Source organism: Hyaloscypha bicolor (genome assembly GCF_002865645.1).
Source record: "Hyaloscypha bicolor E unplaced genomic scaffold K444scaffold_98, whole genome shotgun sequence".
NCBI lineage: Eukaryota > Fungi > Ascomycota > Leotiomycetes > Helotiales > Hyaloscyphaceae > Hyaloscypha > Hyaloscypha bicolor.
This window is the reverse complement of record NW_020194600.1, coordinates 846,044-861,621: the sequence shown is the minus strand read 5'-3', so window position 1 is coordinate 861,621 and position 15,578 is coordinate 846,044. Positions and strand designations below refer to the sequence as shown.

Here is a 15,578-nt window from a genome sequence, read left to right as displayed (position 1 = left end):
GCGGCTCACTTTAGGAAGCTTACACGGTTTTTAGAAGACTTCCACAATAGTCACACTCGACTTTTTCTTTCGATGGTTCTGTTTTAGTCCCCTGACATGAGCTGCTGCTGCTTTACCCTGAGCCGAAGGTGAGCATGCCTGAGCAGAGCCTGAGCCCCCGTTATGGAGCCTATTTTGGCCACCTGTGCGCCACGGCTACAGTTACCCTACCAAACTAGGTCCGCGAATCTGTTTCTACTCCCTCGTAGGGGTTTCTACTAGAGCTGATTTTAGATCCATCTTGTCAAAGACTATGTCAGTAGCAATTTGGCCTTATAATTTAGGTTATCGTGTATAACCCCATTTTTGCTACTTATTTAATATTTGTAACGGCACGTGTGAGCTGAGTCGGGGAACAGTTTAGTAAAGGATGTAATGTCTTAATCTTATATGAAGTAGCTTATATATAAGGATCTTAAACTAGAGAAGAAAGAAGAAGAAGAAGAAGAAAAAGTAGCGAGAGCTATAAATATCTTAACGGTTAGTTACGTAAGGGTTTGAGCCTCAGTTAATATGGAAAGTAGATAGTAGTCACACGACTAGGTAACGGTTTGTCTAAACCGTCACAAGCTTCTTATCTATACACGAGTAATTATAGTATTGTGAATTTGTGATAGGCATTGTTTTAATAACTTTATGAGAATAATGCCCTCTCTGATAACGAAACCTGAAACTATAAATTTTGATAATTGATAAAGAGAATACCTGGATACCCAGGAAGCATCCACAACAGCATAAACGCTCACAATATATGAACCACACCCTCACTCAAGCCCCTGGCATTATCGACCAGAGACCAGTCCCTCGCAAGTAGCGCACTTACACAACATGGAATGCATTCCCCCGTCCTCAGAAGATAAGTAGTCTTACGCTTCCCCTGTTCACGAGTATTATATAGAGTAGCTAAAGCAGCGCACCGCGCAAAGTCATCTCGAAACTCCCATACGCAGCAATCAATTCCGTTTTGGTAATGGAGATTGTCGTAAAACTCTTTATCCATCTCCCATCCTTTGCTGATAAAAGTGCAAAGCCATGGCAGTGAGAGACAGGAAATCTTGTCACAAGACGTGCGGCCAGTCGAACTGATGATGTGTCGACCAGAAAATCCCGGCTGGATGTAAACAGTTCCATCAGAGATAGACGCCTTGTAATAGAAGTATTGGAAAGTGATCGATTTATTGATGATAAATCGATATATTGGAGGTTGACAATCTGTAAAATGACTAGATACAGGAGAGTGAAGAGTAAAAAAGGAGAGGAAGGAATCTAAAGTACAGTTCTTATATACCCACTAGTGGGTGGCGATTTCCTCCAGTATATTATAAATCAGATGACTCATATATATTAGTGAGCGTTCCCTGAGCTTCCATAGTGAGTCATTATAAATGAGAGTGGCGAAGCTAATATTAGTAGTTGAACCTGGTACTGGAAGGACTAGTAAGCTAGTACCAATTCAACAAGAAGGCTACTTCACGTTCCGTTGATCGCTCTGTAACCAAGGATGTGATGGAAGCCTTATCATTCCGTAATGCGTTCTTTGGAGGAGTTCCCACCGCCTCCTCGAACACAGCCTTCGGGACTTTAGGGATGAGGCTGTCGTGGTATAAACCGTCAACAACGGTGTCGTAGCTTCGGCCTTGCCATTCGATATGACCTGGGATGATATGCACTTTCTGGGCAAGTTCTGCACTGGAGCTCAGGAGTCGCAAACTGTCCTGATAGAAACAGAGCCCCATAGAACAAAGTGCTGTACAGATATCTGCCGTGTTAATGCTTGCACTATGTTGCGGCCAGATGCCGACGAAAATCAGAAAAGCAGATGCTAACGATCCAGGTACGGGCTCCTTGAATTCGTCCGCTTGTCTGCGGTTTATATCATTACTGTTCAAGGTTCGGAGTTGATCAAGACAGTATTCCCAAGTCTGATGGCCTTTTGGGGGCGATCCTATGCCGCGGTATCCCCATATGAAAGTGCAGTTTTGGTATATTTCTTCAAGACCGGAAAGCGTTGGGTGTAGGTCTGGCGGGTACTCTACGCCAGAAACGATTAAGACCAGGTGATAGAGGGTGAATGCCATAACAACCAAGCAGCGACTATGGTATTTCAGCATATGCGGGTGACAAGTAAGACAAGAACAAAGCGATTGTAACGACCGCAGTTGAAATTCGATGTCTCGGCGAGCAATGTCAAGAGTGACCCCGATAGCTGTGTCCAGACTGTCCAGAAAACCAATCCCGCATTTGAGCTCTGGGAAAGTCGAGATAACGCTTTGAGCGAAGCCTCGCCCGTATACAGTTTCTGAGAGATATTTGAAGTTGGACTCTGTCACTGATTTCTTTGATTCTGATTCAAGTTCCATTTCGCCCTTGGCAACAGCGGCGTATATACGGGCGATGCTCCCGAGAAAACCGCCAAATGTTTTGGCGTTCTTGATGAGTCTGTTGTTGAAATCCGCCACTCCGAAAAGACGAGATAAGCATTCATCCCAAGGTGCCCTCAGTGCAAATTTGAGAATACTCTGATCCGGGGTTTGGATGAGTAGTGATGTGTGCGACCGTAAAACGTAAGTTGTATTTGCCAAGAGTAATGAATGCCGTTGAAGGTCGACTGCAACATAGCGCAATGTTACTTGAGCGGTTTTATGCTCAGGCGTATTCGTGTAAACCAGACGTCCGTTCTCTTCCTCCACCCGAACAGTAAAGTTGAATAGCCACTGCGCAATCCCGGCGATAAATGCACATTCATTGTATCCGAGCACCGTAATGTTATCTACTTCACCACGAGAGATTTTGAAGAGCCCGTTCAACACTCGGGCAATATCCGCTGCTGGAGAGACCATGATAGAAGACTTCTGCCAGTCATCCCATACTTGAAGATGCATTCCAGCCACCGTGTTCGAGAAAGAAGTTCGAGTAAGGACACCAGCGCACGCTTTCGCCAAAGCCAGGAACTGTGAATGAGGCGGTTTATAGTCGTCTGGAAAGCCTTCAATAGACCAAAGTTCCCGCAAGACCCAGGCAGTAACGGTCTCGCTATGCATCTCGCCCAGACAAGAGCAAAGAGCAACAAGGTCAGTCCCTTTCGGGTCTTCAGCAAGCAGCTTAACAAAGCTCTTATGCCCAAACCCAAAGTAAAGGATCTGCTCGAACCCAGGTACTCCCCGTAGATTCTGTAGAGCGTCATCTACCCGTTTCTCTCCAAGACCCCCAACCTTGAATCTGTTCGCCAACGCAATTCCTGCCGCATAGGTGGCTGGCTGGACACCCGCGGATGAGAAGCGCTGAAGCGTGGAAGCGGTCAGTGAATACAAAGCGTTTCCAAATGACACCCAATCTACCTGGCCTTGCTGAGGAAAGGCTGTATTAGTCGAGACCAGAAATGATGACGGATCGTTAGACATGGTTCTCAAATGCCACAGCAATCAAAAGTTGGTTAGGGAAATGGTTCTGTTTGTTAAAAGTTTGGGGTTTTTACCTTCGAACAAGAGGCTGCTGCCTTCTCTTTCCAAATGTGTTGTCATGTTGTGGCTGCGCCTGCAAGCCACCATCGACAAGTTGGCCAATCATAGCCGCATATTTGTTTCATACCTTTTTGTTGCCATGCCTGAACTGAGGCACGCGTCTACCAGGCAGCCTTTTGCCTTAAGCTTTCAGGTAAGCCGTGTCTCTCTTACTAACTACTCATGGTTTCAGGATTAGTTAGTTGACGATAAGAATATGCCGGGTGTGGGGTCTGATAGCAAGATTCTCGTCAGAGTGGCCGGACTTCCTAGTTCAATGTCAAGGATTTACCTAACGGACAGATGTGAGGAGTTTGGCGTTGAAATGGCTGGGGTTGGTGATAGAAGGGCCTTGGAAGTACGGGATTGATGGCGCTTCGATGGCGAGGAGTTGACCTTACAAAGTGAGAAGGGTGAGGAAACCGCGAAAAAACTCGGTTGATGGCAGGAGGGAGAATCGCCCCATTAGTGGTTCAGTTCTGGTGCATTTGCATCAAAGCCGGTATAGCTCGGCAGGGTCAAAATTGATCCACGATCAATTGCCATGGAATCTGCTTTCCAACCTAGAAGAAACCATCGAAATCGGGGTTCGGAGGGGTTTAAAGCTGAAGGTTGTCATACCACCTCTTTGGTTTTCTACCTCCGTGGCCGATATGGGTTTGACCTCACGGTTCACAGATGTTTTATCCCTCCTACCTCGTACAAAATAGATACAATTCCTCCGTTCGAGCTGCCGGGACCAGTTATAAGTAGTTTTCCTACATTGTACTTGACGAAGACTCATTTTTTTTTTTTGCAGAACTTTGTGGACTGAGAGCCGACTTTTCAAGTGGAGTCCGTAAAATTGGTTTTGAGGATGAAGGTTCAATGGGAGCACCTAGTCAGGTCAACGGGCTTAACTCAGATCTAGAGCCTGTCTCGAATATGGCAATCCATGCCAATTTTGGATTCAACATCGATTTCTCTGCACCAGTGGAAAAGGCTCCACTCCAAATGGTCCTTAAACAGCAAACCGAAAATTATTAAACTGCTTCTAACATAAGTTTGCTTAATATATATATTCCTAACTTCCTCTATTTTCGACATTCAAAGCTTAGATTTCCCAGATTGTCTCCAATGTATAATCTATATTTTATAGCATTAATTTCTTGTAGATTTTGTAATACTTGGACAAACCACGTGATTGTTAGTGCCGTGTTAGATGATGTCCTCAACCACACAAAACCAACTTCAACAACGCATCCATCCTCATGTCGAGCCGCACCTTAATTATGATCCAGTTTCAAGTGCTTAGAAACATAAAGATATAAAAGGGTTAGACTCAATTTCCCTACAAGAAACATTCGATTCTATAAAGTTTTAGTATCTAGGTTTGGTCTAAACTTTTGGCTGGTGGGAGTGTGGGTAGTAAAAAGTGGTTCGGCACCTTAGTGCAAGATAGTAACCAAAAAGTGTTGTGCTTAAATTTGTGCGTATTGCCTTAGGCATAAATATGACTTTTAGTGCTTAAGCATTATAATTTAGTATGCTTACCCTATAAATTAGTAAGTAGAGGCCTATAATTATAGTGCCCTCACTTACTAATTAATAGTACTCTTATTAACTAATAGTACTCTTATTAACTAATAGTACTCTTATTAACTAATAGTACTCTTATTAACTAATAGTACTCTTATTAACTAATAGTACTCTTATTAACTAATAGTACTCTTATTAACTAATAGTACTCTTATTAACTAATAGTACTCTTATTAACTAATAGTACTCTTATTAACTAATAGTACTCTTATTAACTAATAGTACTCTTATTAACTAATAGTACTCTTATTAACTAATAGTACTCTTATTAACTAATAGTACTCTTATTAAACTAATAGTACTCTTATTAACTAATAGTACTCTTATTAACTAATAGTACTCTTATTAACTAATAGTAACTCTTATTAACTAATAGTACTCTTATTAACTAATAGTACTCTTATTAACTAATAGTACTCTTATTAACTAATAGTACTCTTATTAACTAATAGTACTCTTATTAACTAATAGTACTCTTATTAACTAATTAATAATACCCTTACTACTTTTAACTAGATAAGAATCTCCTCTTTGTAAGGCTCAAAATTAAGATTAAGAGGCATTTTAAATACTATATAATATGTAGAAAAATGGAGTAACGAATAGTTACGATTATGTAAAGAAGAAAAAAGTCGCTTATTCGCAAAACTCTGTTGTCCCTTTTGGTCATTGGTGCGCGCCGGACGGACAATTAACGAGGAAGCTACGAGCACAGCCACTACGTAATATTCCTATTTCTAAACGTCTCTTCTACACTTCCAGAATTCTCATCTACCTACCTATCTCTGCGCTGCCCCAACATCTCTATTCCCGACGCTAAAAGAAGGATCGCATCTCGTCGTCTTCCTCAACCATATTTTCTATCCCGCTTTCTAGGAAAGGGATTTCACTAGCACACATGAGAAAACTCATCTCGTCCTAGCCACACACATCACACGAGATGGCACCCTTCCCAGCCTGGATGGGCGGATTCCCCTACATATCCTCTTCTGGTTCATCGCCATCATCAACCTCTAAATCAACCATGACAATCCACATCGGCAAATCGGAAACCACATCTTTACGCTCCATCTTCCCCCGCCGCTCCCCGCGCTCTCCATTCGGGTATTTTTGAAGAGGTTAAAGTGAAGAACATATACCACTTTGATCCCGATCACAAAAGAACAACTCACTCTTCAATTCATACCCACAACCATAACTGCCATGCTCCAAAACCAAAGCCAAAACCAGCGACTTCAATGACTGAATTTACTAGGTTTTTCCAACGGGAATGGAAGTGCATAAATCGAGGACGATGGGGGCAGTCCAAGATTGCGGCATTCAGCTCGGGTCCAGTGTTAGTTATTGGGTCGGTGATTTTGCTGAGTTCGTTCTTGGAGCGTCGGGGCAGAAGGAAAAGTGAGGGGCAAAGGGCTGCAGAGAAGGAAGGGGAAGATTGGGGTGATGGATTTCAGTACAGGTTCCAACCGAATTCGAAACTCGAAATACATGTCTCTTTTCTACACTTGCAGTACCCCACCGCTTCTAATAAAATCCTATAAAATCGTCGAAAACTGTCCGCCAACTAATCCCGCAACTCTCCGATGACTTCCATGCTCCAGCCAGGAGCGTCATCCGTCCAGGTGATTGCCTAACCCCACCTAAGCCCAGATCTCAAATCCAACATCTCAAAACACTACAAAACATATACGGAAAATAACTCAGCGCCCTCCCCCCCCCCACACTATTCTCCCAATTAGTGGTATTTGAGACACTAATCATAGTTTCTGTCATTCAAAATTGAGCTCTGCCTGATCTAGATCACCGTATCGTCTCAGACACCTCTTCCTGACTTGTGCCTTTCCTGAGTCCTGCTTTCTTGCTCCTCGTACCTGCATCTTTGTCCTTCTGGGACCCGTACAGTAATGTGAAAAGGAATTTCAAGGCGTGCTTTCTTATTCAATCCAAGTGCGGCCACCAGTGTTTGAATCAACTATCCGTTTTTTGATTCAATTTGAGTGCAGTGTGGCTAAAGCGACAGTTCGTTTACCGATTTGAAGTAGCCGACTCGTCACAAAGGCGAGTGAAGTGTACTGGAACTGTGGAAGTCTTGCTGATGCGTGCTTGTGGTTACCGAGAGTTGCTTGGTAGACTTAGCCATGAGTCTTGGTTTGAGGTAGACCGAGAAAGTTATTCGTGCTCAAGTTCGTTGTACTCTACGAGTGATAGTGGTGACAGAAATTGTTGTGAATACCATCTTCAGTCCATATCGATTGTGGTAGGATCGGTGTTTTACATAACGCCGCAGAGGTCGGATCCCGTGAAAGTTGAGCGGGATTGAATTGCGCTCATCAGCATGGCGAGACGTCAATTCAGGGGCTTTTATTTGTGAATTCGGTCGTTGTGTAAGCCTTTATCTGACCGGGACGGCAGGTAGTGCAATGATCGGGGCCGAGGGAGGGTAAGAATCTCTGCGTATTCTTATCTGGCTCTTTTGTTAGTCTCCTCGGTCCTTGGTGGCCGATTCTTAATCCTTCTGGGCTCTCGTACCGTTATGTTGTCACAGCCTTCTACCCTTTTACTCTCACAACAGCAATTATTCTCCCGGAATCCCCAATACCCATTAGGAAAGAAATTCGTTGTGTACTCTTCGCGAAATGTATACTGTGCGCCTGCTGATGCCAGGGTAGCTATTTGGCAGCTGTCGCGGAGTGTCTGAAGCGCGAGGACGAGTTGCTGAGTGAGAAGCTTCTCCAGCGGGACCCCATGGAACACATGAACTGAGGGGTTTTTTTTTATTCTGGTGAGATATGGATCGAGAACGTCGTCTGGGAGGACCAAGAAGACGAAAACCCAGGCGGGCGGCCTTGAACTGAGGGGTTTATTATTTTCTTTTCTTTTTTTTAAAAAAAAAAATCGATGTCGTAAGTGAAGTCCAATGCAGGGAAAGTAGAGCCGCAACGCAGAGATGCGATGTGCAACGAAAATCCTTGGTTGTGTCACCCTCTATTCACCTGAAAAGTAAAGCAAGCAGGTTCGATATTAAAAGCAAAGGCGAGCCGGTTCGACGCAGAGATGAGATGTGCAACGAAACCCCTTTGTGGGCTGCGCTATATTCACTTAAAGGCATGTTGGTTTGACAACGAAGTCGAAGGTGAGTTGCAACAGGAGAGGTTGGACGTGCAACGAACCCCCTTTTCCATAAAATAGAGCCTTTGATACAAGTGTTTACTTCTTTGAGTGCTTTGAGCGTGGAAGGTGCCTGGACTACTGTAGTCTGAGGACTGGTTCAGAACGTGTGATGTGCAAAAGAACACCCATCCATGGTACTCACTCTCCCCTAAATCTTCAGATGAAAGCGACTTCTCGTCTGGAGTTTGGGAGAAACTATGCGACTTACAACAAAACAATGGCAAGGGCAATAATGACACGGAGTGGCTGGCGAACAATGGTGAAGAAGTTAATAATCGAATGATGGAGCAAAATGGCTTCAAGAAAATAAGTTGTTTAGACGGTCCCTCGATTGTCGCTACTGGGGGGATTGAAGATGAAAATGCGAGGGTACTTCGAAGGATTCCAACTCCCTCACTAATGTGAACGAGAAGAGAATGTGGATACGAAATCGGTGAGAAGTAATTGCATAGCCCAGACCCAAACTCAGTCCGATGAGTGTGATTCGAAGACATTATGTAAGACAGTTTAACCTAAGTCTAAAGACTAGCTGTTTCTATCCGTAGACTCAACTTGAGCAAAAACAGAAAAGCTTGCGAGATATTTTCCGCAGATCTCGTACTTGTGGACAAGGCACTTGCATGTTCTCTCGAAGGCGAAGGGCGAAGGGAAGTGGAGTGGACTTTGTGGAATGTTGAGAAGTGAGTGTACGGGTAGATGCACGTGGGAACTATATCTGCGCAAAGAGAAGGAAAATGGAAGGGCGATGTGATGTCTTGTAAAATGATGAGGAATGGCTTGGAAATCCATAGCGTCGGGGACATGTGCAGTTGGTTGTTTTGCTCGGGAAAAGGCATCCCCGAAGGTCAGTTGGCGAAAGGCTTTTCGAGGTTCTACGATGCTGTCATGAATTATTAGTTCTCCCGAACATCTGCCACTGGCGTGTGCTTAGAAGTGTCGATCAGAGACGCAAAGTTATTGAACTTTGAGTCCAGGACGTTAATTGCCTGTAAGTTAGACCATTTGGATGAAAATAAGGGTGCTCAATGTGGAGTTTGGTTTAGTAAGCCCACCTGGTGCACTGTGACCGCAGCTTGTTATCTTTAGGCTGGGGTTGTGGTCCGTGGCGTTGTTGATTTGCGTTTCACAAGACACTTTCTTTTTGAAGATGACTGTTAATTAGTTGATATCGGGTTGCCCGTGAAGGGTTCTCGTGGATTGTGTTCATCTCAATGATTTGGGTTTTACCTAATCGATAGTGGTTGCGGCTGGGGTCGACGACTCTCAAGGCATCTCTCAGGAGCTTGGGATTTTCAAATATTGATTGCACGAGAACCCATTGGAGTTCGTGTGAGGCTGTACGAAGACGAGCACGATGGATCTCGTACCTGTGATATGTCGTATCGGCACTAATGTGGAGTCTGGACCGACAAACACCGTACATAGCGTGAAGCTATCACCACCGGCCTCCAGCACGAATTCAGGATGTCTAATTATGATGACAGCTGTAATGCTTGCCTGAGGGAGCTGCAGAATTCGAATCTCAAAGGCCTGCAGAAGGTAGAGAGCAGCGTCAAAGCGCAACATGAAACGAAACATTCGATCTCGCTCCCTGCTCAGATCTGTGCGGTTGCGGCTGGAGTTGTCGTCTGATCTTTCTGTGGCGTTTTCGAGCAGGGGAGACGAGTTCTCGCGGTTTCTTGCAGGTGGAGCGCGAGAAACATGTTTTCTGCGTATGACTTGCGGGAAAAGCTGCGGCTGGCTCGGTTTAGAGCGCAGGAACGAGTGGCGTGCAGTTTGTACAAGCTGTACGGTGCAATCTATGTTGTGAGACGGGAGTTGTTGTTCCCCCGTTATTTTGGGATCGGAGAGTTCAAGAGTTCCAGAACCCCACCTGGTGCACAGGGGCAGTGGGCTCGCTAGGGACTCCATTGGTGATCTCCCGGACTTCTCCCTCAATCCATACATGCTGTGCTCTTGGTTCTGGGATGCTCCCCTTGCGTTTCCATCCGTCCTTCAAAAGATGCAGCTAGATGAAGTGTACAAGCCTATCTCCACCATCACGAGAACCCAAACACCCCTTCATGCCCATAGCCACGAGCCAAGAAGCTCTCTTCCACTTGTTCCTCCGTGCCGGACTCTTCAAACTCTGGATCTTCAATGGGTCCTCTCCATTGGCATCTTCCGATTCGCTGGATGGCGTCGAATGGAGTCACAAGGCGCAGTAAGCCTCGCGAATTTCGTCCAAGCCTTATGCACGCTGTTGCGTTACTAGGCTCGGGAGTCGGGCACTTCTGTGTTCCTGACTAGGCCGTATCGGCCAAATTACGCGCAGGAACTATTGACAGGGCCTCCCAAAGGGGAAATTCTGTGGTCTTAGCAAACTTAAGCGAGGAACGGTCTCATTGAACAATCGCCTCCCTGAACAACGCAGCCAATCGGCAGCCACCTGCGGATATTTGTTGTCAACGGCCTGTCCTTGGCACGGCTGCGCTTCTCTCAACTCCACATCTTGAATATACCTTCGTCCTCCGTCCACCACGAGAACGGGCTCACAGCAAAATCGTCCGAAGTCTATTGCACTACTTGAACACCGCCAGCGTCGCCCATGAGCGATGGACGTCTCCACGAGCAGTCCAGCTGGGTTGCACGTAATTTGCCGATTTGGCCGACTTCCAGAAGCGCTTGGCAGTGACACGGCAACATCGAGGCCAAGTTCTGGACCCTTGACATGCCCACTCTCGGGTGGAAGTCCTCAGGACCGATGCCTTTCACGACTTCCACGCTCGGATTACTCGAGGTCCGACCTCCTGGTTGGCTTTGACCCTTCGCTTTCTCCGTCCGGCAGCCAACCTGCGCCACGCGAATCTGTTCCTGGCCATATTGGCAGCATGGCATCGGCTGGCTGGCCAGGATAGATCGGACCTACCATCTTCCCTGCTCAGGTGCCCTACCCCAAGCTGGACAAGGGTCGGCCGGGCATCATAGCCTCGTCCGAATATATCGGTGTTTGACAAGGGTTATGAGGAAGGGCCTCGTCGTGGGATTTATATATTATGCCCTTCCTCCTCTCTTCCTGTTTTCTAGGTCAGACTCCGCTTCAACAGTGGGCAGCTCTTCTCTTCTTCTCAATCTTTCTTTCATCCCGTTGCTCAAGAGAGCCTTCCATCATGTTGAACCTCAACTTCTTTACTGCTGCCGCCGCAGCGTTCACGCTCGTTTCCGGTGTCAGTGCTGGTGGTTATCCTGTCAATATGATGAGGAGAAACCAGGAGCCCTCTCAGCCATCTTGCACAAACTTCACTCCTTTCAAATATGCTGGATGTTTCAAAGATCTCAGCAGCCCAAGAGCTCTTCTTTACACCGGTCCCTCCACCCAAAACATGACGGTTGAGACTTGTGTGGCTTTCTGCAAGGGTATGCCAACGACCAACTTGACATTTCAGTAACTAACGGCATCCAGGAAATGACTACGAATACGCCGGTCTGGAATACTACCGGCAATGTTTCTGTGGCGCTTCAGTCAATGGTCCTCAAGTGGATGAATCATACTGCAGCTTCCCTTGCACAGGTAATGTTGAAGATGGCAACATTAATGCGATTTGACGCTAACGGGACCCCAGGGGACAAATCCGAGACTTGCGGAGGCAACGACTACATCAATATCTACCAAGATCCTACTTTCCCAGTAGTTGACGACTCCACCATTGCGGACTACCAACCACTGGGATGCTACTCCGAAGGAACGAATGGCCGCTCTCTCGCCTGGAGACAAAATCAACTCAGCACGACCAACTTGACTGTCGATGAATGCCTTTTCGCTTGCAAGGATGGTGGATATTCTTTTGCGGGTGTCGAATATGGGCAAGAATGTTATTGTGGAGTCGTTTTGGGCAACGGCACTCTGCCTGTGGACAGCTCCAGGTGTAACTTGAAGTGCACGGGCGATTCAAGTGAGATTTGTGGCGGCCGATCAACTCTCAATCTCTATGTTGCTCAGGATTTGGAGTCTTCTCAGCCATGCGATGGCGGATCTTCATCATCGAGCTCGAGCTCTGTACCTCCCACTACGTCTTCCTCGCCCCCCTCGACACCCCCGAGTCCTCCTACGACATCCTCGAGCCCACCGACAGCAAGCACAACTCCAACAGTGAGTTTTGTCGTTCTCTTGTGTATTACTAGTAGCTCGTACGCTAACATCCGGGCTTTCAGACTTCAAGCACTCCCACAACAAGCTCGACCCCAACCGTGCGAAACCTTCTCTCACATTATCCATTCAAATTTGGCTAACCTTGGGAATTCAGACCTCCCCCACGCCCACAACCTCATCGACTCCTACGGCATCTTCAACACCTACAGTGAGTTGATTTCTCTCCTACGTGTCAATTATGAAACGCTAATATGATAACTTCAGACGTTATCTACTCCTACAGCATCCTCAACACCAACAGTGAGTTAATTTCTCTCCTACGTGCCAATGAGGAAACGCTAATGTGATAACTTTAGACGTCGTCTACTCCTACGGCCTCTCTTTGCACGTCCACATACGCTGTCACTCCAACACCAACCTGTGAATACAAGTGTGGAAACTGGTGTTCAACTCCACTTCCTACATGGAGCGGCAAGACCTCTTGTCTGTCCGCCGTTGCCAATTGCGAGGTTCAAATTGCTTCCTGCTTCAAGAACGCCGGCTTCCCAGCCAGCTTGAATTGCTTCGCCTTCTCCTCGTGGTGCTCATCAGTCTCAAACTATTGCGGTGGCTACTGCCCAGGCGGAAGCTGCTCCAAGAGTGGTTGCACTTCTAAGTACCCACCAAGTGGCCAACCATCTCAACCAACCGAAACCTACTCAACCTCAGTCTATACCTGCCCGGCAGCGTCAACATCATCAGCAAAGCCAAGCACCACGAGCTCCTCTAAGCCGTCAAGCACTAGCTGCGTGCCGATTCCCACGAACTCCAACATCTGCTCTCAACCACACAACCCAAGCAAGGGTTACAGCTCCACGTCCCCGGTCGGCAGCATCCCTCTTCCATGCCTGACTTGCAACAATGTTTACTCGGATTACAAAAAGGGTAACACCCTCAAACTTTATTCCTTTGCCGACACCAATAAGTGCCCATCATACTCCAAATCGCAACCCAAACAAGGTTGCCAGGACGCATGCGACAACCAATACGACACCTGCATGGACACATACGCTCAAGGCTGCAAATCCAACTCCTGGAGGCGCGGCGGATCTGACACCTATTCTACCGCAAGCACCAAGTGCTGGAACCAGTGGAACGACTGCTACAGTGTGAACTCTAACGTCAACGCTGGTAGCCGTTGCAGAAGCTGGAACTCTGGGTGGTCGTAGAAGTATTGATTTCTGGGATGGTGAATAAAATGGTCTGCTAGGTCAGACGTAATTACGAGAGATTTTGCAAAGAACTATACTTTATGTCGCTCCTTAAATGACCCTTTTTATGTAATGTTTGGATCACAGTATGAGTTGAGGTGGGAATGGGGTGGTAGTGTGATGAGTAGCTGGAAGAGAACCAAAAAGATATATATTCAAATTTCATTTAATTTCCAATTGATGCGTCTACTGAATTGACGACAGTTGAGGTTGGGCCTCGAAATTGGCCAGTGCCAAAAAAATCCAACATCAACCAACATCCTGTCTAGCCTTTCTGAACACGCTCCTCTATACTTCACAGAAGCGATAGTATTACCTCCTCATCACTTACATTCAAGCATCTTGTTCAGGTAACATTGTTTCTGTACGTTGCGTGGATATTTCGGGATAGCTGGGTAGTTAGTGGAGTCGTTGGTGTGTTTGGAATATTTTACTAGACCACGGGATTGGATGCTATGGGGAAGATGCTGCAATGATCATAGCGTGATCGTGGATAGGGGGAAGATGACAGGAGGTCTACAGTTGTGATCACGTGACAAATATCTTACTTTCTGGGCTCATTTAAACTCAAGAGATCAATCTTCCCAGAGCCAATCAGAGTCAAAGACAGCTTTCCCATTTATCTCTCCATTTTTGGGGATATTTCCCAGAAGAAAGAGACTTTGGTCAGTCAGCATTTCGTGATTGCAGATTACCAAGCATTCGGCATTTTCGAGCAGTGTTACCCGAGGGGTGAGGTCAATGTGGGGTAACATCCCATCCTTAGTCCAAATTATCCTACATAAGACGGCGTAACTTCTCTTTCACACCACTTCATTCTCAAAACTCTATCTTTATCTGAGGATAACTCTATATGACAAGCCGCCTCACACAACTCTCAACTCAACTCACCACCATGGCGTCACGACCAGACATCCACCTCTACACAACACAAACCCCCAACGGGATAAAAATTTCCATCACGCTGGAAGAGCTCGGGTTGCCTTACACAGTCCACAAAATCGAAATCAGCAAGAACGTACAAAAGGAGCCTTGGTTCCTTGAAATCAACCCGAACGGCCGGATCCCAGCCTTGACTGATACGTTTACCGATGGGAAGACGATAAGGTTGTTTGAGAGTGGTAGTATCCAGCAGTATTTGGTGGATCAGTATGACAAGGATTATAAGATTAGTTATCCGAGGGGTACGAGGGAGTACTATGAGATGAATAATTGGTTGTTCTTTTTGAATGCTGGGGTTGGTCCGTAAGTACTTCCAAGTGTGAGGAGAGTTGAGGGAGGGGAGAGGCTGACGGGAAACAGGATGCAAGGCCAAGCGAACCATTTCAGCAGATACGCACCAGAGCGCATCGAGTATGGTGTTAAGCGCTATGTGAATGAGTCGAGGAGGTTGTATAGTGTGTTGAATACTCAGCTTGAGAAGTCGACATCTGGGTATTTAGTTGGTGATAAGTGTACGATTGCGGATATTGCACACTGGGGGTTTGTTTCTCCTCCACTTTCCGGCTCCTGGGACTGACCAGATTTCCAGATGGGTCACTGCGGCATTCTGGGCCGGCATTGATATTGATGAATTCCCAGCGTTGAAAGCTTGGGATGATAGGATGCTTGCTAGGCCAGGTGTTGAGAAGGGCCGTCATGTTCCAGATCCGCACCGTATGAAGGAGCTGAGTAAAGATCCGAAGGAGATGAAGGAGCAGGCTGAAAAGAGTCGAGCTTGGGTGCAGCAAGGCATGGCAGCTGATGCGAAGAAGTGAGGCGCCTCATGGCTACAAAAAGTGTATATTACCACGGGAAATATGCATATTTTGGTTTACCTTTTAGCTATTTATCGTGAAGGGCATGCTTGGGAAATCCATGGTTGCTTACTTCCAGGGTCAATAAGGGGAAGGTCAAGTATCGACGGAAGCT

General features: G+C 46.3%; 6 protein-coding genes across 6 annotated transcripts; 4 read left to right on the top strand and 2 right to left on the bottom strand.

The window, feature by feature from the left end:
* Window positions 1-1,861: 1,861 nt before the first annotated feature.
* Window positions 1,862-2,951, bottom strand: K444DRAFT_614537 (uncharacterized protein; the record flags this gene model as incomplete). The annotated part of the gene is made up of 1 exon (XM_024880546.1): window positions 1,862-2,951. A coding segment is annotated over exon 1 (1,060 nt), but the record flags the coding sequence as incomplete, so codon positions are not given.
* Window positions 2,952-6,183: 3,232 nt separating this feature from the next.
* K444DRAFT_442049 (uncharacterized protein) lies at window positions 6,184-6,695 on the top strand. Its single transcript, XM_024872844.1, has one exon. It carries the CDS (start codon window positions 6,356-6,358, stop codon window positions 6,656-6,658), a length of 303 nt encoding a protein of 100 aa, XP_024735182.1. The 5' UTR covers window positions 6,184-6,355; the 3' UTR covers window positions 6,659-6,695.
* Window positions 6,696-8,064: 1,369 nt separating this feature from the next.
* K444DRAFT_726320 (uncharacterized protein) lies at window positions 8,065-9,185 on the top strand (the record flags this gene model as incomplete). The annotated part of the gene is made up of 5 exons (XM_024888665.1): window positions 8,065-8,117; window positions 8,223-8,250; window positions 8,373-8,689; window positions 8,834-8,968; window positions 9,080-9,185. The coding sequence occupies 5 exons, from the start codon at window positions 8,065-8,067 to the stop codon at window positions 9,183-9,185; spliced, it is 639 nt and encodes a 212-aa protein (XP_024735181.1).
* A 378-nt stretch (window positions 9,186-9,563) lies between these two features.
* On the bottom strand, window positions 9,564-10,572 carry K444DRAFT_726318 (uncharacterized protein; the record flags this gene model as incomplete). Its single annotated transcript, XM_024888664.1, has 1 exon — window positions 9,564-10,572. The coding sequence occupies exon 1, from the start codon at window positions 10,233-10,235 to the stop codon at window positions 9,564-9,566; it is 672 nt and encodes a 223-aa protein (XP_024735180.1). The 5' UTR covers window positions 10,236-10,572.
* Window positions 10,573-11,437: 865 nt separating this feature from the next.
* K444DRAFT_631317 (WSC-domain-containing protein) lies at window positions 11,438-13,625 on the top strand (the record flags this gene model as incomplete). Its single annotated transcript, XM_024883343.1, has 6 exons — window positions 11,438-11,684; window positions 11,731-11,838; window positions 11,891-12,417; window positions 12,572-12,625; window positions 12,682-12,717; window positions 12,774-13,625. The coding sequence occupies 6 exons, from the start codon at window positions 11,438-11,440 to the stop codon at window positions 13,623-13,625; spliced, it is 1,824 nt and encodes a 607-aa protein (XP_024735179.1).
* Window positions 13,626-14,562: 937 nt separating this feature from the next.
* On the top strand, window positions 14,563-15,424 carry K444DRAFT_631316 (glutathione S-transferase; the record flags this gene model as incomplete). The annotated part of the gene is made up of 3 exons (XM_024883342.1): window positions 14,563-14,912; window positions 14,970-15,149; window positions 15,199-15,424. The coding sequence occupies 3 exons, from the start codon at window positions 14,563-14,565 to the stop codon at window positions 15,422-15,424; spliced, it is 756 nt and encodes a 251-aa protein (XP_024735178.1).
* Between the last annotated feature and the right edge of the window lie 154 nt (window positions 15,425-15,578).

Excerpts from the sequence above, each read along its gene's own strand:
- K444DRAFT_442049 (XM_024872844.1), top strand. The coding sequence starts at position 6,356 with ATGACTGAATTTACTAGGTTTTTCCAACGGGAATGGAAGTGCATAAAT.